Source organism: Equus asinus, chromosome 13, assembly GCF_041296235.1.
Source record: "Equus asinus isolate D_3611 breed Donkey chromosome 13, EquAss-T2T_v2, whole genome shotgun sequence".
NCBI lineage: Eukaryota > Metazoa > Chordata > Mammalia > Perissodactyla > Equidae > Equus > Equus asinus.
In genome coordinates, this window is record NC_091802.1 from 31,482,665 (window position 1) to 31,506,721 (window position 24,057).

Consider the following 24,057-nt stretch of genomic DNA (forward strand, 5'->3'; position numbering starts at 1 on the left):
GCTAATGAAACAGAATAACCTCACAGCCCCAGATTGAAGGCGCTGGAGTTAGAAGCTATGTGCCATATGCACTGTCTCCTGTCGTCTCCTGAGTTTAGAGCTTTGTTTTCTTTGATAATTCCTTCCTTACATTCGAGGCATCATAACTGTTTCATTTCTGAGCCTGGGGGTTGCGCTTTGGTGGCACACCACCAAGACTAGAATTTCAGGATAAATCAATATGCATCTTCAATGGAATTCACTGCAGTGGGATTTTATACTTAGCATTTCTTGGCTCCTATGGCTCCTAGACTCATTTAACAGAGGCCAATCGGCAGCCCCCATCTCTTATAAAAGTTTCCAGAAGACAAAACATGAGAGCTCTGTTCCATTTTTTCCTGGGATTCTTTATCTCGTATGAGCATCAGTAATCAAAGTGGCATTTACTAGCTTGGTAAATGAATAAACCTTTACTTTCCCACAAGTTCAGTTGTAGGCATCAAGCTCTCCTAAAATTTCCATAGCAAACAGGCAGCTGAGTGCTTGTGCAAAAGGCAGAAAGAGAGAGAGGAAGAAAGAAAGAAGTCTGCAAGGAAAAATAGTGTAACAAGGACCACACTGATCCTACATTAGTTTCCTAGTGACTTGCAGAGTTTGTAATTTTTATCATTTACCTTTCTCTCCACTACACCAATTCCTAGGAGAGGGTTCATTCTTTATTCATTCTGAAAGTTTACCATCAATCATCCTCTTAAAGAGCTTGCCAGAAACTTGGACAGAGCCTCATAATAAAATTGCAGAGACAGAGGACTAATTGATTTCTATAAATAAGGTTTAGCTGTAAAGATATGAAAGGTGGTTAGAACCACATGTATTAATCTCCCTTTTGCTCCATCTGTGTCTGCAAAAGCAGACTGTACCTTGACAAAGTACTCTATTTCACCCTGCAAACACACAGCAGGAGATTAACACCAGATGGCCCACCCCTCCCATCTCCCTGCCCTGCCCTCCGCCCTGCCTCCACCTCCTCTGGCCAAATCTTCTAATTACTCCTCCCCTCTGGTCCTCAGTTTCTATCTCATAATTTCAAAATTCTCTTTCCATTATCATCCGTGCATGACAACATGCAGAGAAGTTAACAGTCCCCCTGTTTTCTCTGCCCTTCCAGTTTCCTGTACAATAAACAAAAATAGTACCCCAACCCCAAATGCAAAAGCTTTTCATCAGACTGCAAAAATGACAATGTTCAAGAAAAACAGTAACAACTGGCGCTAAAGAATTATTAATGTGTGTGTCTTGGAAAGAGGGAGGTTAGAGAGAACTCAATCCTAAGGACGCTCTCACGCACTACTAGCTTTAATCACATAGCACAGAAACACCAACAGTTACTACTCGTCAACATCATATAAAATGGGAACACAATTATATCTGGGGAAATACATGCTGGCTGGACAAAGATAATGCTATAAATCTCATATTTATTTAAGAGTTGCTGAAGAAATGTTGAGAACTCACAGAAGCACCATCTGCTCAGGCCAACGGTGATACGCAGAAATAAAAATCAGACTAGGGACAGGGCAGGGCTGTGTGATAGATGGCCCATTCTTAATTATGGCTATTAGGTCATTACATCTCCAAGGCTGATTCAGAAGGGCAACATCTTAGCTAGTTCAATCAGCTGGTTCCAATCCCAACTAAACATGACACAAAATGTCATTCTTAGCATGGAATATCATTTTTCTGGCTATAGATTAAATACAAAGTGAATGATTACTTTCACTTGGGAGACAGGAAAATTGTCACACTAGACAGAATTCAACGAAATTGGCCCATTTCCTCTTCTTCTTCCTTTTTATTTTTTTTGCCTAGACTGCTCCTAGATGATAGTAGATGGATATTTTCCATAAATAAGAGTGAGAGGGAGTCTTTTTAATGAGGCAACTCAAATTATTAAATTGATTTAAATACAGCAATTCCATATCAGTTTACTTCTGATGGCATTAAATATTCCTGATGACTATTATACTTGAAATATGGTCATAATTTTAACAGCTTTCACAGATACATCCCTTTTCTGTAGCTTTCTATGTGAGGCAGATCAAACTTTCTCAAAGCTTTTATTTTAGGGGGGAAAGTGCATGGTGTGTTTTGTAGTTTTAATGAAGTTAACCACACTTATAAAAAGTCATTTATTCTTAGTGTGGGCTCCTTCTATGACATTCCCTTCTTCTCCACATGCTGTTTAGCTGTCTGTCTTTACCCACTGGAATTGGCTAGCTCAAGTCATTTCAGCAATTTCTTGTTTCGATGGGAACCTCCAGAAAGGCAGGAGCTGTTCTGGTTCCACTTGCTTTGCCTAGAGCCCCCAGTGGCTTAATGAAGTCTTGCTCTGCTACCAGCCTGCGGTGTTTTGGATTTGTTGGCTTTTTGTTATAGTTTCCTTAACCATTTCTGCAATGGCCCTAACCACATCTAAGCACAAATGTGGAAGAAGACAGGGAAAGGATAGTTGATTGAGTCTAAGAAAGTTTTCTTTCTTTTCTTTTTAAAAAGGTCTTGAGTGCAGAGGGCAAGCCCATGTTGGAATTGAGCTGTCACGCCACTTGATCTCACAGTTACTGAACTGCTTCTAGGAATTAGGCAAGATAACCCTTGAGGTGTACGTGAGGAGAGTTGCTTAGCCTGTGAAGTAGTGAGGGTGTCAGGACACTGCATGGCTGATCCAATTCCCAAGTCCATGGTGTTCAAATGGCTGAAGCATTTCGAGCAAGTGAAAAATTAGCACATCTGTTCATTGGATCAGTGGAAGGAGCCTACCGAGCTCTGAAACACCATGGCTGATGGGTCTGGTGAATTATTTAGCATTCCAAAAAGCTGGGGTGTTCTCCATGTAGGCTGGTTGGAAAGTTAAGAGTGCCAAGAAATACATGGTACTGTATTTATATTACCTGGAGTTGAAGAACTGTGTAACCCAGTTTCCACTGCTTACGGCAACAGGCTGAAGTCTGAAACCAGGAGTTGAGAGGAACACCTAAGGATGAAGCTCCAGCTCAGATTCCACACATCCAATCAAGCGAGGCTGCCACTGCTTTCTGACCTATAGGTTTACATCTATAAATGTACTCTCAAACACAAGATTCAAATCTTGAAGTAGGTAAATAATTACCTGCTGAGATTGAATGCTTCAGTAGGTTTATAGGCAGAAGAGTCCAAGTAAAAGGGTCTATTAAGTGTATCAGTGGGAACTTGGAGATCAAAGAGAAATGAAGCCAATCTATGGCCTTCTTGAGTGCCAGGCAAGGAAATAGTCCCTGGCAAGACACATAGTCCCTACACACTCCTAAAGCCTTGACAGAGAAAGGAGGAGCCTTCAGGTGGGACCATAAGAATTTGAGCTGTAGTATTTGAGAATAAGCAAGCATTGTTTCCCAGGATGATGGCGATGGTCACCTGGGGGTCTAAGGTGATATGTCCTGAGGTCTTGCTGCTCCCTGATAGATGTCCCAGAGAGACCCAGTCATCAGTGCACCTTCCAGCTGAGGTGGTCAGATAGAGCTGCTGCACCTGCTGTTTCTTGAGCTCTCGTGTTTCCTCCCCACCTCCATTTTAGATAGCTGTCTCTGGGGTCTGAAATAGCTGATGGTAAGGATTTAGTATTCCTTTCCTCCCTACCAATATGCCTTTGTTCAGAGTCTTCAACTTCTCCTTTTTCTGTCCTCCCTAGGTGACCAGTGTTCCTCTCTTCTGCTGGCTTCCAGTGGCCTGAAGTCAGTGGCTGTGTTATTCCACCAAGACTGTGCCCTCCCCAAGAGAATCCCTCAGTCCTGCTGTTTTAGAGACCTAGAGAGGGCATCCCTTTCTTAGTTGGTGATACCTAAGCTAAATGCAATAAAACCATTCCAGTTAAGGGAGCAGAATGGGGTAGATCAGGGGTTGGCAAACTTTGTAAAGGGTCAGCGAGTAAATATTTTAGCTTTTGCAGGCCACATGGACTTTGTTGCAACAACTCAACTCTGCCGTCCTGGCGCTAAAGCAGCCATACACAGTACATGAATGAATGAGCCTGGCTGTGTTCCAATAAGATGTTATTTCAAAAAACAAAGGATAAGCTGGATTCAGCCTGTGGGTCACAGTTTGCTGACTTCTTATGTAGAAGAAAGAATACTAGGCACGAATAAAGAACTTGCTCCCCAGTCACAGCCCTGACCTTAACCAGCTAAATGACTTTAGGCAAGTCACCTCACCTCATCTTTCCCCACCTCTCACTCCTTCCAGAAGGAGTGTGGCATAAAGAAGGTAAAGTGTGAGATTGGCTAGGTGCCTGCCACCTTCAGTTGTCTTTCTGATCCCTGGCCAACAGTGCAAAGGCCATGGGATTTGTTTTGACAATAATGGCTATCATTTTGAGCATCTGCTATGAGATAACATATATTATATCTCTTCTTTCATCTTCACAACTCACCAAAGTAGGTAACATGATCCCTCTTTAATAGATGCGGAAACAGAGATCAGGGGCGTTAAATAATTGGCCCAAGTTACACAACGGGGAGATCACAACGTCAGGATCCAAATCCAGGTCCATCCAACCACACTCAGTTTCCCATACACCATGGGGCTTCCCATGTAGGTTGCTTAGTTTTCAATTCCTTCACCCCTACCAACCATGTCGTAGATGTTTTCTCTAGTACAGTATTCTCTATACAGTTGCTGGAGTGGTCACATTTTATCACTTCCGCGTGAAAATCTGTCCAATGACTTCCCATCACACTTTGGATAAAATAAAGCCACTCCTATAAGTGAGGAGGATGGCGTAGGTCCAGAGTCCTTACTATGGTTTATGAGGTCCCAGTGATCTGTGCCAGCACACTCCGACATTTCTGCCCTCTCCTCTCTTCTTCATTTACTCTGTTCCGGCCCCAGGCACCTTGCTCTGCCTTAAACATGCCAAGCAGACTCCCACATCAAGATCTTTGTACTCGTGGTTCTCCAGACTGGGATGCTATTCTCACAGTATCAGGATGACCCAGTCTCTTACTTGATTGATGCCTCAACTTAAGTGTCACCTCCTCAAGGAGAAATTTCCTGACCACTCTATCCAAAAAAAATACCAGCACCCATCACTCTCTGTGTCCTTACCTTGCTTTAGTTTTCTTTGTAGCAACTATCACACCAGGCAATACATCATGTTTATCTGGTATTTTTCCCCTTCTTATTCTCTCCTGCATTGTGAAGGCAAAGAATTTGTCTTGTTCATTGATACATGGTGCCTGACCTGATAGGCTTTCAATAACTATCTGTGGATTTTTGAGTAAATGAAAGAAAATATTGGAGTGGCTGGCTTACGAGCAGTTGCTCCCCACTCTGAGTGGTGTTTCAAGTCTATCAGCAGTGAGAAGCCTTGTCCCCTAGCCTCTTTGTAGGAAGGATAGCTTGTTTGCCTGTATCAGAACAAATCAGAGTATTGCTTTGTCTCATCCTTGGAAAGTACCCAATACAGGAGAGGTGGCACAAAACTGGGAAAGATTAGTCTCATGACTCTGAATTTCAGAGCTCATCTAGGGCCGAGAGTCTTCCAGCTGCAGATCTCGGAGTCGTTTCTTGCTCTACCTCCTCCACTGTCTGTACCATCCTTCTCTGTAGGGGCTGTTCCTGCCCAGACTGCCCATGCCACCTCCACCCCCCAATCCTCTTCTCCCCAGGCTTGAGGGCAGCATGAAGACTTTAGATAAGCACTTTTGGTGGGGAAACACTATTCTCACCCAAACAATGTCACTTGATGGATGAGAAACCAAGGGTCAGAGAACTGAAATAGCTTGGTGGAGGCCCCACTGCTAATGAATGCCACACCCAAGTCTAGAGCCTAAGTCTCCTAATCACAAGACTGGCCCTAGCTCCACACTCCATGCCACAAATGGTAACAGTGATTAGCCAGTAACACCACAGGCTGCTCACTCAAGAATCAATTCAATTCTACAAACATTGATTGAACGCTCAAAATGTGGCTGGCCCTGTAATTGGTTAGAATCTGGAGTGCCACAATGAAAACAGTACAGTCTCCGTCCCCAAAGAGTTGACTAGAAGTTTGAACACAGAACAAAAGAGAGAAGATTTTTTTTGTATGAAATACTGATTAAAAGGTGAATGCAGTAATCAGTTTAACCTCAAAGAGACTCTTAAAGCACCTAATCAGAGCCTCCTCACAGCTATGCTTAGGCCTCCTCACTCTGGATATGAATTTTTAAAAGAAAAAAAGAGAGAGAGTGAGAGGGAGGAAGGAAGGAAGAGAGAAAGGAAGGAAAGAAGGAAGGAAGGGAGGGAGGGAGAAAAGAAAGGAAAGGAAAGGAAAATTGAATGGCACTCTGGCTTCTTCCTTTCATCCTTTATCTTCACAAATCTCTGCTTCTTTCAAAGATCTTAAGCTGGAGGGCCACTCTCCAGAAGCCTTTTCAACACAGTTCTCACCTACTGTGAAGTCCTAGTGTGAAATGAAAAGAGCTGAATTATTTCTCCCACTCAGTATCCCCTACCCGGCCCTCAGCCCAGCTCCAACGATAAACTTCTGCATTATTGTAGAAACTTTTGATTACTATTAACTCAGTCAATAACAGACATTCCCTCCATCAACCAAAGGCACATTTGAGGTCTTCTGGACCGACCTGGATCAGTGACAGGGATTCAAAAACCCACACAACCTGCAGGATCAGTAGGGGGACATGCCAATTAGTCCCAACTGTGCCTTGCCCTGGCTCAGCCATTCAGAGAAGACCTCCTTCAAGAAAAGTTTACTCTGGATTTTAGAACAAATCTTTCTTCTCCATCATCATGACAATAAAGTCCAAAAAGAGCATAAGGGAAAGAGGGAAAGGAGAGAGGGAGGGAGAGGGAGAGAGAAAGAAAGCCAAGGCGAACGTGCATTGGCAGAAATAAGGAGGAAGAATTGACCTTAACACGGAAACAAGCAATTCCTGATTTCTCTGTACTTACATAAGTAAAAAATCTAGGATAAAAGAGAAACCAGAAAACAAGGTAAAAACTTGCCTCTAGAATCTTCTCCCCTTCCATCCTTCCCCATTGTCCCACCTCCCAAAAGATTAAGACACACTTGACAGTCCCAAACTCCTTGGGATCACGACTTGCCTGTGTACAGAAACGAAACCAGCTCTCCGGAGCCGGGATGCTCACCAGCTCGCGCCCGAGTTCACTCACCCACTCTCCTCACAGTTTCCTGCCTGTTGCATGCAAAACAATGGTCTCCAAACGCCAATTACTGATATTCAGAACTGTTGTTTTCCTACCCTGGTTAGAGACGACTCCATTAGAGACGGAGGGTAAGCTCTTGAGTTGAAAGAGAATCTGGGGGGTGGAGGGAAACCCTTTCTCGAACCTCCACACGGTTCCCGTTGCCAAGGGAACCCTCTTTGTCCGGGGAGGCCAGGAATGGCCGCCTCTCCCGCGGCCTGGCTCCAGGAGTGGCCAAATCGCTGCACAGGGTCAAGAGCAGAGGGAGGGGAAGGGCCGCACATGCTTCTGACAAAGAAATCGCTTTCAAAGAAGGAAAGAAATGGTGAAAAACATGGTCTTAGGAGGCACCTCCGGGGGAGGGAATAAGTTCATTGACGATGCTGCAATCAGATTCGAGTTGGCTTTTGTGCCCCTGAAAGGAGCGTGATTCAAATCTATATCCCAGAGGAGACAGAGTGGGAAGGACAGAGAGAAGGAGACTGGGGGGGGGGGGGGCTGGAGGGTAAAAAGGGGGTGTCTCAGGCTCTTTCAGCAGATGCTGAACATTAATCATATAAACAATTATTTAGTTAAGATGCTTAGTTGAAGCTTTGGACTGGATTATTTTGCCTGCTGGACTGGCTGGAGGAGCTCTCTGGCTGTCTCCTAGAAGTCTGGTGGGGCCTGGCTGGGAGATGATAGTATGGTGTGGATGGTCAGGCATGTTCTCCTTTGCCCTACAATTTCAGAAGAAATTCTCTTAGGGACTGTGCCGAAGGAGGCACATTTTGTGCATGCTTCTTTTGAAACCCATTGGTCAAGGGCAGACCAGGTTGAACGGTAGTTGGAGGAGTTTGGATGGACCTGAATTACTAGCCTAGTGCCTGGCACAGTGTGGGTGATCAACAAAATGTCTGCTGCCTGTTGTTGTCTGCTGTCTGCTGCATGGTTGTTGAAGAGTGACTTGTTTTCAGTGTCTTGGCTTTCCAGCAAGGTAGGAGAATGAATACTGGACAGATGGAGCAGTTGAAGCTGAGAGGATGTGACTTACCTGTGGACCCACGACTGACGGTGGTAGAGGAGAAACATGAGCCCAGAGCCCAGTACCTGTCTAATTGCTTTTTTAAAGTAGAGAACTCAAAGGAAGTCTTTATCCAAGTGTTGCTGTCCAATAGGAGAAAATAGCAAGTAAGCAAAGAGAAACAGTAACTGGTCACCTCTGTTATCTGGTCTGGGCTAAACATGGAGTGAGGCTGTTCACACTGAGTTACAGCGAAGCACCAAGAAAAATCTGTGCATGCACACACACACACGCACAGATACACGTGCACATACAAACACAAATTCTTACATTACTCATCTTCTACATGTCAGCTCTGGCATCGGTTGCTCCAGGAACTGTCCATCACCATCCCCAAGCTCAGCTTCCAGAGCACTTTTTAAAGATCTTCCATAATACTTATCACACTGCTTTAGCCATTGGTGCCTTGTATATGATCCCAGGGATGGCCCTCTACCAGAACATCATCTCCTTGAGGGAAGACACCATGTGTCACTCCTTTTTAGTCTCTTACACCTGGTAAGATGTCTATTACATAGTAGGTGCATGATATAGACACTCAAGAATTGAAGAGCAATGAGTCCATTTGTGAGTGTTTTATTGAGTTAACTATATTAGGCCCCAGGGAGGATTCAAGAGATGTTGAAGGTATAGTATCTGCCTGTGAAAAGTGTAAGCGCCATGTAAGATGAAGGACTGGGTCCTTAAATATTACCTAAGTGTATTGCACTAATTGTAGCCCAGAGCAATAGAAGCAGTGCATTTACTTAACAGATGAAAAACAGCTCCCTCAGTAGTTTTGTCTGTCAGATTGTGGCTGTAAACTCCTGGGAGCCCTGAGCTGCAAACATGCCCCATTAGGCCTACAGCGTTCATGCTCCTTTCTTTTTGTCAAAGACCTTTTTTTTTTTTCAGCCTGTCTCCTCTAAAGAAGCCTTAGTAAAGGACATGTTACCTAGTGGTAGAAGGTGCTGGAAACAGCTCCATCACAATGCTTTCCAGTCTCTGTAATGTGACTTCTCTTTTACAAAAAGACTAATCTAAATGCATCAGAACCCACTATCAAAATACACAAGTTAAAACTGGCGCACAAACACAAAAACAGCATTTTGGACATTTTATCACTTTGGGATATCTGGGTCCAGGTTTCCCTGTCATTCTCTCTAGGGGACGCTGACAGAGTACATACTTTGCATGATCTACATCATTAACGTCAACCAGAGGAAGATTCCAACCGAAAGGAGCAGAGTCCTGTCCTGACTGCACTGTCCTAACGGAACAGCAGGATGAAAGTGCTGGGAGCCAAGAAAGTCTCTGCCAAAGAGATAGACTAATGCTTTCAGGGCATCTGAGCGCCACAGATGAAGACTGAGGCCCAGAGTTGCATACTGAGTGAGCAGAGATAGGCCTAGACTCTCAGCCTCGAAACGCCCCCTCACATTTTCCAGAGCACTCTCCTGACCTCAGGTTCCCTCCCCTCCGGCGCACCTGCCATCCTGCCCCAGAGTGATCTCTCCAGGCTGATCATTCCATCTGCTCATGTCACTCTTCAGAGTAAGATGCTGCCACATCTGTCCATTGCCCTCAGATCAAGTCCAGTCTCTCAGGCTTTCTGTGATCTGCCTTTCCCAACTTTGCCTCAGAGACTCCGTTCATTTTCCCAGTGTCTCACCCCCTCTAAAATACTCAAAGAAGTTTTCATTTCACCACATTCTTTCTCTTGCATTTTCCTCTGCTGAAGTGTGACCCAAGTGATGGCAATGTCACTGATATCACCCCAAATCAACTTTCGAGACCTCTCTGCACATGCCCAGGAGCTATGAGTAAGGCATCATGGAATGAGGGTTTGGGTGGAAGGAGGCTAACCTGGAATTATGTTGTGCTACACTGGAAGGAAGGGGCAATGTCTTGATGCTCAGCATTCACCACGAGGGGCTGTGAATTTTGGGGAGAGAATGTAATTAGGATAAGAAGACATCGAAGAAGGAAGAAGGAATTAAAATTTAGCTGTACCTACCACTCAAGTGCAATCATGCTTTCTATTCACAGACTAACTTCTATCAGAACGAATGGTATTATTGTACATTGGGGTCTTGAAATTAAATGCCTGGAGGGGCCAGATAAGTGAGGCAAATGAGGTCAGTGGGCCTTGTATCGGGCAATAGGGAGTGATGGAAACTGTGGCAAAATAGAGACAAAATGCTATATGTAAAGGGAGCAGTAGTAACTCAGCTTCAGCTGCTTACTGACATGTGGCATTGTAGCCTAGGACTGTCAGAGCTTTTTACTTTTTAAAGAGAAGTTGGAAATATGGAAACGTGTGAAATTTCCTAATTTAAAAATATTGGTTCAAAATGTTAACAAGCATTACATATAGGACAAACAAAATATATTGGTGAGCCATATCTAGGTCATGGGATGCCACTTTGTAACCTCTGCCTTATATGGAACTTTCCAGAATTCGAGCATAGGCATCTGCAGGCAGGGGTATATAGCTGTCATCAATAATCCAGATGACAAAACTTATGTAAAAACATCCACAGGGTCACAGGGCAGAGCCGTAAATGATATCAGTGTGTTACTCAGAGAAAGAGAAGGTGCGCCAGTGATTGGATATAAAAGAAGAGAAAGCAAGATAATGGAAGACCTAACTCCTCAGGAGATGTGGTTTGTTTGAAGCCGCTGGAGATGGGATTGATCTGTGCTCCCATCCAACTCGGAGCTGGACAGCTCCAGAGGCAATCCTCTGCAATCTTCCTCTAGTGCAGGGAGGCTGGGCTTGTGGAGTACGGGAAGGGGGTGGGGGGGGAGTGGGGGGTGTCACCATGGCGAAGAGGATGCCGTGCCAGGTGTAGACACATGCATGACTCAGCACAGGTTCTTTTTCTCGCTAGTCTCAAGCATGCTTTCCCCAGCTCTTAGCCAGCATAAACTCAAGGCTTTGCATCTGGGGAGAGGCTGTCAATGGTGAAATCTTCCTTCTCTGAGGAAAATCTTTCTTCACCCATGACCACCTGTAGAGGCTCTGCTGTGACTGCACGTGGCCCAACTGTTCACAATGGCTGCCTTGCCTCTAGTCCTCTCTACTTAACCCTGAGGGGGAAACCACACCTGCCTCTTGAATCCCTTTCTATCATCACCAATCTCCTTCTTTCTCATGGTTATGATACTGTGACTATACCTTCTGAGAATTTGCCTTCTTGTTCCTTTCAGTTCTTCCCTTCCCTTTGGTTATGACTCAAATCGCACCAATTATTTTTCTTCGAAGTCTACTGGTCCTAAGACACGATTTCACATTTCTACAGCCACCACCCTTATCCAGGTGCTCAACATTCTGAACTCCTATTGCTATTCATGGCCTCCGAAGAAGGCTTTTCCTGCTTCCAGTCTCTCCCCACCTGCCCCAAGCACCATTTCCATCATGTCATCCCCTTCCCTATGATTTATTATCTTAAATTAAAATACACAAACATGACCTTACAAGACTTTTTTTCTCCACTGCCTCCATGTAGAGCCTATCCAGTTACCTTCAGGCAACGGAAAGAGAATGAAGTTTGGAATCATGCAGACCCAAGGTCACATCCTGGCTTTGCCATTTGCTCTCTGTGTGCTCTGAACAAATTATATAAGCTCTCTTGGCTTCAGTACCTCATCTTAAAATTGGGATAAATAATACCTACCATGCACAGTTGTTGAGAGAATTACATAAGCTAATGTAGGCTATCTCATTGTAAGTACTCAAAAAATGGCAGTGGTCATTAATGTTACTTCCTGCAAATGTAGCATGAGAGGGGGAAAATAAGAGGGTGTTTGCATCTGTCAGCAACATGACAGATATGTGAAAAGAACGTGAAGCAAACTAAATAAATTATGGGAATTTGTACCGTTCAATGTGTTCTGCTATAGTGCAAAAGAAAATTTTAAAAAATTATCAAGAGAGAAAATGAAAACCTATTGCTACTAAGTTTCAGCAGTTTTGTCCCCTGAACATTTTAGCTATGTTACCTATGTTCTCAAACACAGATATGTGGCTTCAATCAAGGAGAGTCCCTGCAGATCCCCTGTCAACAACTGAATCATGCGCAACCTTACGGATTTCACATGCGGCATGAACTGTGGTCACCTTCCACCTTCTCAGCACTATTAAGTGCGGTGGAGTGGAGACACGTATGTCATCTGAGGTCAAACAAACCTGAATGTGAATTCTGACTCCATCGAGGTCCTAGCTTTGGGACTGTGAGCAGGATACCCTATCTCTCCAAGCCTTAGCCTGTTACCTGTAAAATCAGGAGGGTGGTGCTATCAGTGTAGGGAGCATTAGATTAATGGTTCTTCCAAAGGGCCCACCTATTTTAATTGTGTGATATATGTTACCTCTCATTCTCTTAAATGAACTCAAAGTCATATCCTCTAAGAAATTTCCTCGATTGAGTCCTTCTAATACTAACTACTGTTTTACTCTGTATCCTTTCAGCAAATGGAATCTTAACATTTGTAACCTAGAGTTACAAAGCAGAGTTTTTGAGTTAGACAGACGTGATTTTGAAATTCTAGTTTCAATACTAGTTAGCTGTGTTACCTGGAGAAGTCTCAGTTTCTTTATTTGTAAGAGAGGAGTCATAACAGTCCCTCCTTTAGAGGACCTTTGTGAGGATTCAGTGAGATCATGCAGACAGTGTTTAGAATAGGATCTGGCAAAGAGAAAGGATCCAAGGAGGTTAGCTACTCTTATCAATGTGGGAAGTACCAGAAATGGTAACTAGCAGGATGGGATTTTGATCCCACCTTGACACAAGTTAAGTTGTTGTGTGATCTGGGTCCACTCACATAACTTCTCTGTTTCCATATCCATAAAATGAAAGTCATCCTATGAAGACTATGAAGATGAAATAATGTCATTGGGGTGAAGATTCTTCCAAAAAAGAAAAACACCAGTTTTGCACATCTGCTGGCAAAAAGGTTATTTGTCTTTGACTCCTTTTCTCTGTGTGCGTGTGTGTCTGGAAGCTCCTTGAAGGCAGGGAGGGATCCTTCAATTTCTTTGGCATCCATTCCATGGTTTCCATTTTGATTCTGTTGCCTCCTCAGTACATGGTCAGTGCTCATTCCTCACCCAGGCCTGCTGTGTAGAACAGGCTAAAATAAAACCTCCCCCCCCACCCCCCCCCACCCCCCGTATATGTGGGCAGTGTTTCTGCCAAGGCAAAGATTCAGCTCCTAGGGCTGAGGGCCTGAGCTGTCTCAAGGAGAGGGGAAAGACTAAGCATCTGTAATAAATGTTCTCCAGGCAGGGAGGGAAAAATCACCTAACACTCTTGTGGCTTTTAGAAAAAAGAGTAAGAGAGGTGAAGGAGGAAAAGAAAACCCTGAGCTTTAAACAAGTGGCTGGGCTGTTTGTCATCTGTAAAATGAGGCGATGGAAAAGCATGAAAGGGCAGTGGTCACTGGGTCTGCTTCAGGGAGTCGTGCCTCAGCCGGCAGTTCCAACGCTCCAGGGCTGTCCATCTGCAATTTCTTTTTCTTTAACAAAAACAGAGAAATCTCAAGGGCTGAAGTTTCCCACCTGGCTCAGGAGTTTTCAGACCTGGCCTAGGTGGTCTCTAAGTAAATATTTTCACCCTCACTCACTCACCTCCTCCTGAGGAAAAAAAAATCATCTCTTTGCTCAGCTAGAGAAGAAAGTACCCAAACCAAACAACAGATTATTTGCACCATTGGAACCCTCATTCCAGGGACTCCCGGGAGAGCATGTGGTTTAAATCAGAGTGTCCAGACTACTTGTCCATCTTCTAGACAAACCTGGTTAACATGGACCCAGAAAGAAAGTTTGGAGGCATGCCAAAGCACTTCAGTGCCTGGGCATATTGGCACAGGGACTCTCGCCACCACCCAATAGTTCTAGAAATCCACCTGCAGGCAAAAAATAAAAGAACAGTCTAAGCTACAGTGCAAACTATACCGCATCCTTGACTCTTTAAATGGAGACTCAAGCCTTTTCTGGTTTCTCCATAGCTAGTAGAGTCAATGGAAACCCTCTGCTGTAGAGCTAATTTCAAGGGTTCTTTTCCTTCTGCACTCAATTGGTTTAGGCTCAATAGTTTTTTTCAGAAAACACTTCATGTTTTCCTCCATTTGTGCCAGGAACTGTGCTAGGCTATAGGGATCTAGAGATGAACAGAACACAGCCTCTGCCTCTAAGAGCTCACAGGTCTTATGATGAAGATGAAAACCCAGAAGCACAATTATAAAAATATTAGTTTCCCGGGATTACTATGGCAAGTTATCACAAACTGAGTGACTTAAAACAACAGAAATTTGTTCTCTCAGTTCTGGAGGCCAAACGTCTGAAATCCAGGTGTCAGTAAAGTTGGTTCCTTCTGAAGGCTCTGAGACATAATCCATTCCTTGCCTCTCTTCTAGCTTCTGGTGGCTGCTGGAAATCCATGGTGTTCCTTGGCTTGTAGCTACATAACTCCATTCTCTGCCTCTGTCTTCACATGGCTTTCTTGCTGTGTCTCTATGTCAACACTCTTCTCCTTTTTAAATCCACTGGATTTAGGGCCCTCACTAAATCCAGGATCACCCCATCCCAAGATCCTTAACTTAATTACATTTCCAAAGACCCTATTTCCAAATAAACTTATGTTCATAGGCACTGGGAGTTATGACTCCAACATATCTTTTTGGGGACACAATTCAATCCTCTACAAAGACCAAATGCGCTAAGTGCTATAAAAATAGAGGCAAGCACAGGACACTACTGCAACAGAAAGGAGAACGATCTAATGCAGCGGGAGTGAGAGTTAGGAAAAGTTTCTAAAGGAGGTGATTCCTAAGGGGAGCTTCAGAGGACAGGTGGGAATCTGCCTACTGGAAGAGCTGCTTGTGTGAAGGCTTAGAGATTTCAAAGTGTCATAAAGGGGATGACTCCACTGTTGGCATTTGAATGTTGACAGGCCCCTGGGATCCCCTCTTTACTCACCCCTCCTCTCCATTACTACCTGTGTGACCCAAGAAGAAAGACCAGCATATAGAGATGCACTGGCTGGAATTTCAAATAGTGCAGCCTTCAGCCCAATGCGCAGGGAGTCCTTCAGGTTAGCTTCACACCTTAACCACAAAAACAGCCCAAAGCCACCCCGACCTCACCCTCCTTTGCCTTCCTTCTCATCATGAACTCCTGTATGTCCCCTTCTCTTCCTGGGAATCCCCACATGTTGTACTAAGTACACATTCATTCATATTCATTAGTGCCCACCTGTAAAAATCAGGAAGATCCCGTGGTTTGGGGACTATCCTGGTTCTCAAGGAGTTAAGGCTTCAGCATCAGTAAATTCAGGCAAGGATGGATGAACAAGTAGAAAACCTGAAGGACAGACAGCCTTCCTGAAGTGTGGCTGGCTGTCTTTAGAGTCAGATTTTCTGGGGTCTGAATTTTATTCTAGAAGCCTGTCTGCAGGTGGGTTAATCCTTCAGGCATAAGGCACAGTTAAGTAAAGTTCTTATACAGGGTCCTTTGAGCCCATTACTGGCTTATAAAGTTTATGTGCTTCCAAAAGCATCTCCTATTTAGCCAGAGGAATGAACTTGGCCAATCGCTAACCTTGACATAAGCTTTGGGGGGCAACGCAGTAAGGATATTTTCAACCTGTCATTTCCATCCAGTCGATGGAGTTATCAGAGCTGCATCTGTGCAGCTTCTTCTCTAACTCCCACGAAACTGCCTAGACCCATAAAATAAGATCCAGCAACATCTTGCTTGTAAAGAAAGGGGAAGATCTTATACATGTGACACAGGGTTGGCAATGCTTTTTGGATAAGGATGTCAGTGCTTTCTTTGGTGTGAAACAGTTCATGAATTTGTGGAAATGGAAATAAATGGAAGAATTCAAAAGAATCCATAAATAAGGAACAGACGCAAATTGATAACAAGTGGATATGAGAGAAAAGGATGTGAAAAGTCAAAGACTTCCTTCAAGTTTTGACCTAAAAAATGGTGGTGCCATTGACAGAATTAGGGAAGCCAACGCAGAGCATAGGTTTTACAAAAATCAGTGATGTTTTAGATATTTTGAGTTTAATATGATTGTGGGACTCCTAAATATTTGTGTCCATCAAGCAATTGCTTAAGTGAGAGTTGACCTTAGGAAAGTGGTCAGGCTTGGGTTTATAGACTTAGGGACCATTAATACAGAGGTGAGCACACATAAGTGCTCAAAGGAAAGGAGAGTAGAATAACAGAGGTTAAGAACTGAACTTTGTCCCAATCCAGTTGCCAGTGGAAGTGAAGTAACCAATAATGAAATAGAGAAAGGGGAAGAAAGAGGAAAGTTACTAAAGTAGGATAGTGTACCGCTGTCCAAATCAAGGGAAGATACTATAAAAAAGAAGGGGATAGTTCGTAATGTATAATGCTGCAATGAGGTAATGGAGAATGGGGAGCGAGGCAAGAAAACAGACGTTGTGACTTCTGAGCAACCAGTATAGATTTCTTTTCCAGGCTGAATGTTGCCTGTTCTGTCAACATTTCCTGATATAACATGGTTTGAAATCTTACATCCTACCCTACTCTTCTCTGACTGTAGGCAACACAGCACAATGAGAAGACAGGGGCTCAAAGTCAAAGGTTCTGCTGATAAAAACAAATTTGGCAACCAATAGAGCAGGTCTTAGCCAAGGGTACAGCCCTGGGTTCTCACACTACAAACTTTCTTCCAGGCTGTCACAGTCTTTGAGTGCAATTATTCAACCAGTTGTGAATCCACTTGGGAGACTTTGTTGAATGTCTGGTTGAAATTAATCAGTACTATATTTTGGGATGGGCTCTTAATTTATCAATGCAGTAAATTTTAGCTCAAAAGTGAATGAAGTTACTATGCCATGATTTACTCTTAACGAACAATTGTGAGTTCTTGGTGATCACTTTACTTTTTCAGAAAATTTTTAACCTACAATTTAATCATCTTTTCTAGAATTTTGCCAAAGATTTTAATAAAAATTTAAGTTTAAAGAATTAAATTTTAATAAATTTCTGTATCTTTTGATCACTAGTCCTCTGAGAACTTTCCCACTCCTATTATTTCAGAGATAAAAAATAAGATTGCTAAGAGGATATATGTATATATTTTCAGCATAAAAACTTCTCATGTAAAACTTTTCGATGTCTACAAACTTGAGCTTGTACTCATAGCTGCCTAACTGTTCTCTCTTAATCTTTATTTGAATTTCCTTCTTTATATTGTTTATTCTATTCTTTTGGATGTGGAGATAATTCTTGCTAGAAAATCTGAAAACCCAGTACAAGTCAAGTGTCCTTCCTTCTCTCTGTCATTGAGCAATGCAGTTCAGTCTGACAACTGTTCATTGAATGCTTACTGTGTGGGGTACAATGACAGGCTTTGCTGACATGAGGATCTTACCCAAGAAGCCTGTCATTTTCATCTTTCCCAGCAGCCAGAAAAGGAGTGGCACTAATGTTGTATCTTCTGAATCAAATCCATTTTTTTGATCTCCAAAAGCAGAGAGCACCGCAACCCCCCCCCCCCACCCCCCAGTATATCCACGCAGGTTTCATGGAGTGCCCATCCTATTTTGTTCTCATTGGGATTCTTTTCTTTTTTCTTTTTTTTTTTTTGAGGAAGATTAGCCCCAAGCTAACTACTGCCAGTCCTCCTCTTTTTGCTGAGGAAGCCTGGCTCTGAGCTAACATCCGTGCCCATCTTCCTCTACTTTATACGTGGGACACCTACCACAGCATGGCTGCCAAGTGGTGCCATGTCCGCACCCGGGATCCGAACCAGCAAACCCTGGGACGCCGAGAAGCGGAACATGCGAACTTAACCGCTGCGCCACCAGGCCGGCCCCTCATTGGGATTATTTTCAACTGAACAACCGGAATGTCAACAATTGGCATTCCTCAAACTTAGAAACCCCCATTCACTTTAGAAGTGTTCTCAATATAGGCTTGTTTCTCTCTATTTCTCTGAATTTCTTGAAGCCTTGGGTACAAATCCAGAAATCCTCATTATATCTTTAACCTCTCTGAGATGGTTTTCTCAAAATTCCTGTTAATTCAGTATCACTTTGAAGGTCAATATTAAGTATAAAGGCAATTCTTCTATTTTTTTTTCCTCTATTTTCTAAAAGATGAAATTGTCAATGAGGTAAATGATTGTGAGATATTCTAGTTTTAATGGAATCAGACTTCTGGTAAATTTCCAGAGAGATAAAGTCCCTCATCATACTGAGATCACCTCTGTATTAACACAGAGCTGTGTTAGAAAATAATTTTTAAAATAATCTGTATTAGAAAAATATCACCCTCAAACACTATCTGGCTACGTAGCCTACAGTATAATGCCACCAAAATAGAACATTGCATTCTTTTCCTTTATCACGGTTGAAATGCTTTTCACTTTCCTTCCCCTCTCAGATCTATAAGTTTTTGCATAGGTGTATGATTCCATTATGTACAGACCTAAATTCCTCTCGTTTTCCTGTCCTTCATAGGCATCATGCCACTCTGTTCCTCCAACTGAAATTAAAGAAAAAGCAAAAAGAAGGGCCAGCCAGATGGCATAGCAGTTAAGTTCATGCGATCCACTTTGGGGTTCACTGTTTCCATTCCGGAGCATGGACATATGCATCGTTTGTCAAGCCGTGCTGTGGCAGGTGTCCCACATACACGGTAGAGGAAGATGGGCATGGATGTTAGCTTGGGGCTAATCTTCCTCAAAAAAAAAAAAATATTTACAACAAGTAGGACTAGCTATAAGCCAGTGTCAATCAAGAAAAGGTGGAAATGGGTAGATCAGAAGTTTCTAGAGGACTCATCAAGGCTGTAGTAACAGAAGGGAATCTCCAGAGAAACATTTGCCTCCTGAGAAACCTTTTCGGCAGTGCCAAAATTGATCCTGCTTAAGCATATAGCCACCTATGTTTTCAAGGGTTTGTGTCTCAGAGAGTCAAGTTCCCTAAGGGAATACATCCAGCCACAAAACTCCATGGTCTGCATTCAGAAGGAGGGCCATATCTTCTGTTGGGGAAACCCACCTCCGTGATACCTACAAATACATCCAGAGTGCTGGATTTTATGTATTTCATCTCCCTACCAAATTGTAACCTCCTGGAGGGCAGAGATTGTGTCACATTCATCTTTGCATTTCCACCACCTACCACATAGTTAAAGTTTTCTGAATAAATGGTCTGGTTTCCTTTCTGGGTATGGTTGTGGTGGACCCCAGGTAAGGTGTCTGGATTTATCAACAGTGACTACCCTTTCAGAGGAACAGAATTCTTATCTTTGGTGACTTAGCCAGGGCAAGAATTCTGGTCATGGGGATCTGACATTTAAATAGGTTTATTTGGATGAGGTTTATGTTTTTCTTTTGCCTTTTCTCCAAAGATTAGTTTTTATTTATTCTATCCTCAGGCTTCACATGTGAGTAGAGAAATATCTAGGATATTGCATATGTCTTTCATCTATCTTAGCATCTCAAGTTCAACTGCTTGTCCCCTCTATTCTGTAGGTTTGGCATATAAATGCCATTTGTCATTGCCTAGGAAATACTAGAAATCTCTATCCTTGCTCTGTTGCTTCTTACCATGTCAGATATAGCATCTTCCATATAATCTGGTTTTGTAGTTTGTTTGGACTTTTTTTTTCCTCTCTCTGACAAAAGTCCAATTTTAATTCTGGTGCTCAGCTCAGAATTGTCTGCCAAATATGTTCTTCCCAGTCTCTGTGAAGTGTACCCAGATCCTAACCAGGACCCTTTGTTCTCGTATCATAGGCCACAGTCCAGGAACCTAAGGTCTTTTCTTCAACACCAGCTTTAGCCATCACACCCCCTATCCTTCTTTCTTTTAGAAAGATATGACCTTCAGCTGGAAGAAGAGATGAAAACATCACCTATGTCCTGAAAATCACCCTACAATTTTCCATCCAGAACCTGAAGGTCTCTAGAGACCCATCCCACCATTCATTATCATAGGAACCATAGAAGGGGACAGTGAATCAGGGTTCAGGGATCTTATCTGGCATATTGCCATATGCCCTCCACTGTGGTCTCCTGACTGGCTGTCATATGTAGGTGCCTCTGAAGGCAGCCAACAGACCATTTCCTCTGAGAGTGGTAATAGGATGCAAATCTCTTTTATTGTTCTTACAGCTAGGATGGTGCTTTATAATCAGAGTATCTCCTAGCATGTGCCACCACAAGAATCTCTTTGTGGAGTGTCCCCTTTTCTCCTCATTCATATAAGTTTGACATCTATTTCCATTTAAAATTTCAGCATATTTTTCTATCTAGTTGCTTTCTTCCTGAATTGTTTTCCTACTTCCTATTATGTTCATTGTCTAATAAACTGGAATCTAACAAGTTGATCCTCAAGCGTTCTCCTTCATTTCTAGCAGTCACTGAAGCTTGAATATAGAGCAAATGGAACCCTTAATCAACAGCCTCAGAGGAAAGAGAAACAGAAAATAGATTCTGAAGGTCAAAAATTCTTGTAATCAGTGAGAATCACTTCCCAGCCTTAAGAACAAAAAGCATCTCTGGGTTACAGGGAACAATTGTTTTTAAGTCTTGCTGACTGAAACAAGTTAATCTCCTTCTCAGGCGTTTTCTCCTAAAAATAATCTATGTATCTGAGAATCTTCTTCTAGCTTCTCAATACCTGGTATTGAGAAATAAGAAGGCTAATAGTAAGCTTTGTAATGTTGTAGAAAGAATCTAGAGAACTGGGTTCTAATCCAAATTCCACCACTGTGTGGTTTTGGGCTATTCATTTGAACTCTGAATCTCATACCCTGATCTATTAGACTGAGGCAGAAAACAGTACTTGCTTTTCACTGGGTATTCGTGAGGGTCAGATACACACACATATGTCTATGTGTACATGTATAAACACACATATAGTTTATAACCTGCATAGTGCTGCACAAATACTTTTTAGGTAATTGTCACTGCACTTTAAAGCTAGCTTAGCATCTTAGAGCCCTCATAAAAAGAACTAGAATGAGTAGTCCTAGACTCTGTGATTTTTATAGCAGAGCTGGCTATATGAGATTGAGCAGGTCGTTCATCATGTTTGAGAAATTCTTTCTTATGTGAACTGGGGATGATGATAATCCCTGGCCTTCCTCCACAAAGTTCTGCTCTCTGGCCTGAGGCACCACCTCTTCCCCTAATGCATGATACCAGGAAGATTCACTCTTCAGGAAGTGGAACACCCCTACTCACTTTTCAACTCACAATTTACCCTGAGTCCATCTGGACAGCACATCAGAAGATGAAGCAGTAACACCAGTATCTAAGCAAGACATCCCTGTATAATAGCTGATTGAGATGGCGGTAGGAGGAATTGATATTTCCTTACACTAGGGTATTTTATAGTGGGTATAAAATTTTATACTCTAGTATTTTATAGTAGGGTATAAAATAACTTGAAATAGAACCTAATATCCTCTCAGCTTATAGATCTGGAGAGCCAAATCATCATTTGTTAATTAATTGATTTCCTACCTGCAATTCTTTTTTTTTTTTTTTTTTTCCGAGGAAGATTAGCCCTGAGCTAACTGCTGCCAATCCTCCTCTTTTTGCTGAGGAAGACTGGGCCTGAGCTACCATCCATGCCCATCTTCCTCTACTTTACATGTGGGATGCCTACCACAGCATGGCGTGCCAAGTGGTACCATGTCCGCACCTGGGATCTGGGCCGGCGAATCCCAGGCCGCCAAAGCAGAACATGCGCACTTAACCGCTGCACCACCAGGCTGGCCCCTACAATTCTTTTATTATACAGTTCAGCCAGGACTGCGGATTCATCCATGATCCACACTGACAAGGCTTGGGAGTCAAGGGGAAAAGAACATTGATGGGTCTATACAGACCCAGGTACATGACTTTGGGACACATAGCAATGCAGTGGAACCTAGAGCCGAAATCTGTGAGCACAAAGGAGGGCATGCAGATGTGTATACATACACACATACACAGACACACACACACACAGGTATACACACCCCAAATGGCATTCGGGCTAAGAACAAATATACTTTGCTCTTTCTTCCTTCATTCCTTCCTTCCTTCATTTCTTTCTCTCTCTCTGTTTCTTTCTTCCTCCTTCCTTCCTTCCTCGAGGAAGATTAGCCCTGAGCTTATGTCTGTGCCAGTCTCCCTCTATTTTTTGTATGTGGGATTCCTCCACAGCATGGCTGATGAGTGGAGTAGGTCTGGGTCTGGGATCTGAACCCGTGAACCTGGGCCTCTGAAGCAGAGCCTGCAGATCTTTAACCACTTTGTCACCAGGCCAGCCCAGCAATTTCATTTTTAAGGCTGTCATTTTTTCAGTAGAAAAGAACATAGGAAAACTCATGAGGAAGGGAAATACAATGAGGGTTTTATTGCTTTTGTTTGAAGTCATCCATGGTGAAGTTGATTTTAATTTAAAGGCAGCGTTAGTTGCTTTGGGGGGTCACAGCACACATGCAAGCTAGGACACTCAGCAATTACCTTTCACCATGTAAAGATCTATGAGCCCACGTACTTGGAGAAAGACTGTTTTGTTATTTTTTCACCTGAAAGAAATTAACCAGCCAACTCGAGGATACACAGACTTAATGACACTGACAAAAATGAGCTGATATTTTTTTTATTTACTTCCGTCAGCAGATGTCATGGAGAGTTTTGCTTTCCTGGGCTGATATCTAGAAAGGTGAGCCCAAATAACTCTTTTCTAATGGTCTCTCACTTGGAAATAGAATTTACTTCTCTGTTCTGTGCCTGGCCCTTGCACCAACATAGTGATTTTAAGGGAAACAATTCTGAACCAGCATCTTCATGCCCTTTCCCAATGACATCCTCCATCTATGGTATATTACGTCCTAATTTTAGGAAAACCCATTAGAGAGGGGCCTTGCTTTACAAAATTACTTTATAAAATTGAAAACTTATAAGTAAATATTGGTAGATTGATTCTTTTATGAAATGCATTAGAAAACTCATTATAGTGGAGCCTTCACAGCTGTAAGAGATTCACCCTGAAAGCGGGCAGCTGACAGGGCCGTGCGTATGAGCACCGTCCATCCCCAGGGCTCATCCTCTCAATGACCCCGATGTGTAGTGGGGCAGGGTGGCAGCCCACCCTGAGATCTCCAGGAAACCCTGAAGTTGCTCTAATTTCATGTTTCCTCAGTTATCAAATGGGGAGAGTATGTATTTCCCTCGTTGAGTTGAGAGTATTAAAAGATATCTTTATATTAATTGAGAACAACAAAACCGGACTGAGATGTGAGTTTTTGTTTGCACAAAGTGAGCAGATTCTGCACACTTTCCCCGCAGCTCAAAAGATTCAAACCAAAAAGAAATGACAAACTACCTGTTGCAAGTACCTTGCAAATAGCTCTGACCATGGATGTAAGGAAAGCCTCGAATCTCCTGCATCAAAAGGGATCCATGGTTATGCTTTTTAATCTGAAGGGTCACATAATTGGATTCTTAAAGTTACAATACACATTTATAGATTTGAAGATAATAATTTGTATCATCAGAGGAGTTGTCATATGACAAGATTCACTGTAGCATTTCTCAATAGTGAGTTTCTCACCTGATTTGACATCTCTCTAAATCATCTGACTTTGTAGAACCACCGTGGCAGTGAACTCTTGCTACATCCTTGTCCTAGCAGGACATACTATTGATCACGTAATGAGGTAGTTCTAAGCTCTTTGGTAATTAATGCCCAGGGAACAGGTCCAAAACTGGAGTCCACTGAAACAGGTCCAGCTCTAAGGA

At 42.9% G+C, this 24,057-nt stretch overlaps 1 protein-coding gene across 3 annotated transcripts in view; it reads right to left on the reverse strand.

The window, feature by feature from the left end:
• Positions 1-24,057, reverse strand: part of ANKFN1 (ankyrin repeat and fibronectin type III domain containing 1) — a 364,521-nt gene that overhangs the window by 275,084 nt on the left and 65,380 nt on the right. Inside the window, exon 1 of one of the 3 annotated variants that reach the window (XM_044745817.2) lies at positions 7,275-7,449. The exons of the other annotated variants lie outside the window; for them this stretch is intronic. Coding sequence (XP_044601752.2) covers positions 7,275-7,295 — 21 coding nt within the window. The 5' untranslated portion in view covers positions 7,296-7,449. Of the gene's footprint in view, positions 1-7,274; positions 7,450-24,057 lie in introns of those variants that run through there. 3 annotated transcript variants of the gene reach the window in all.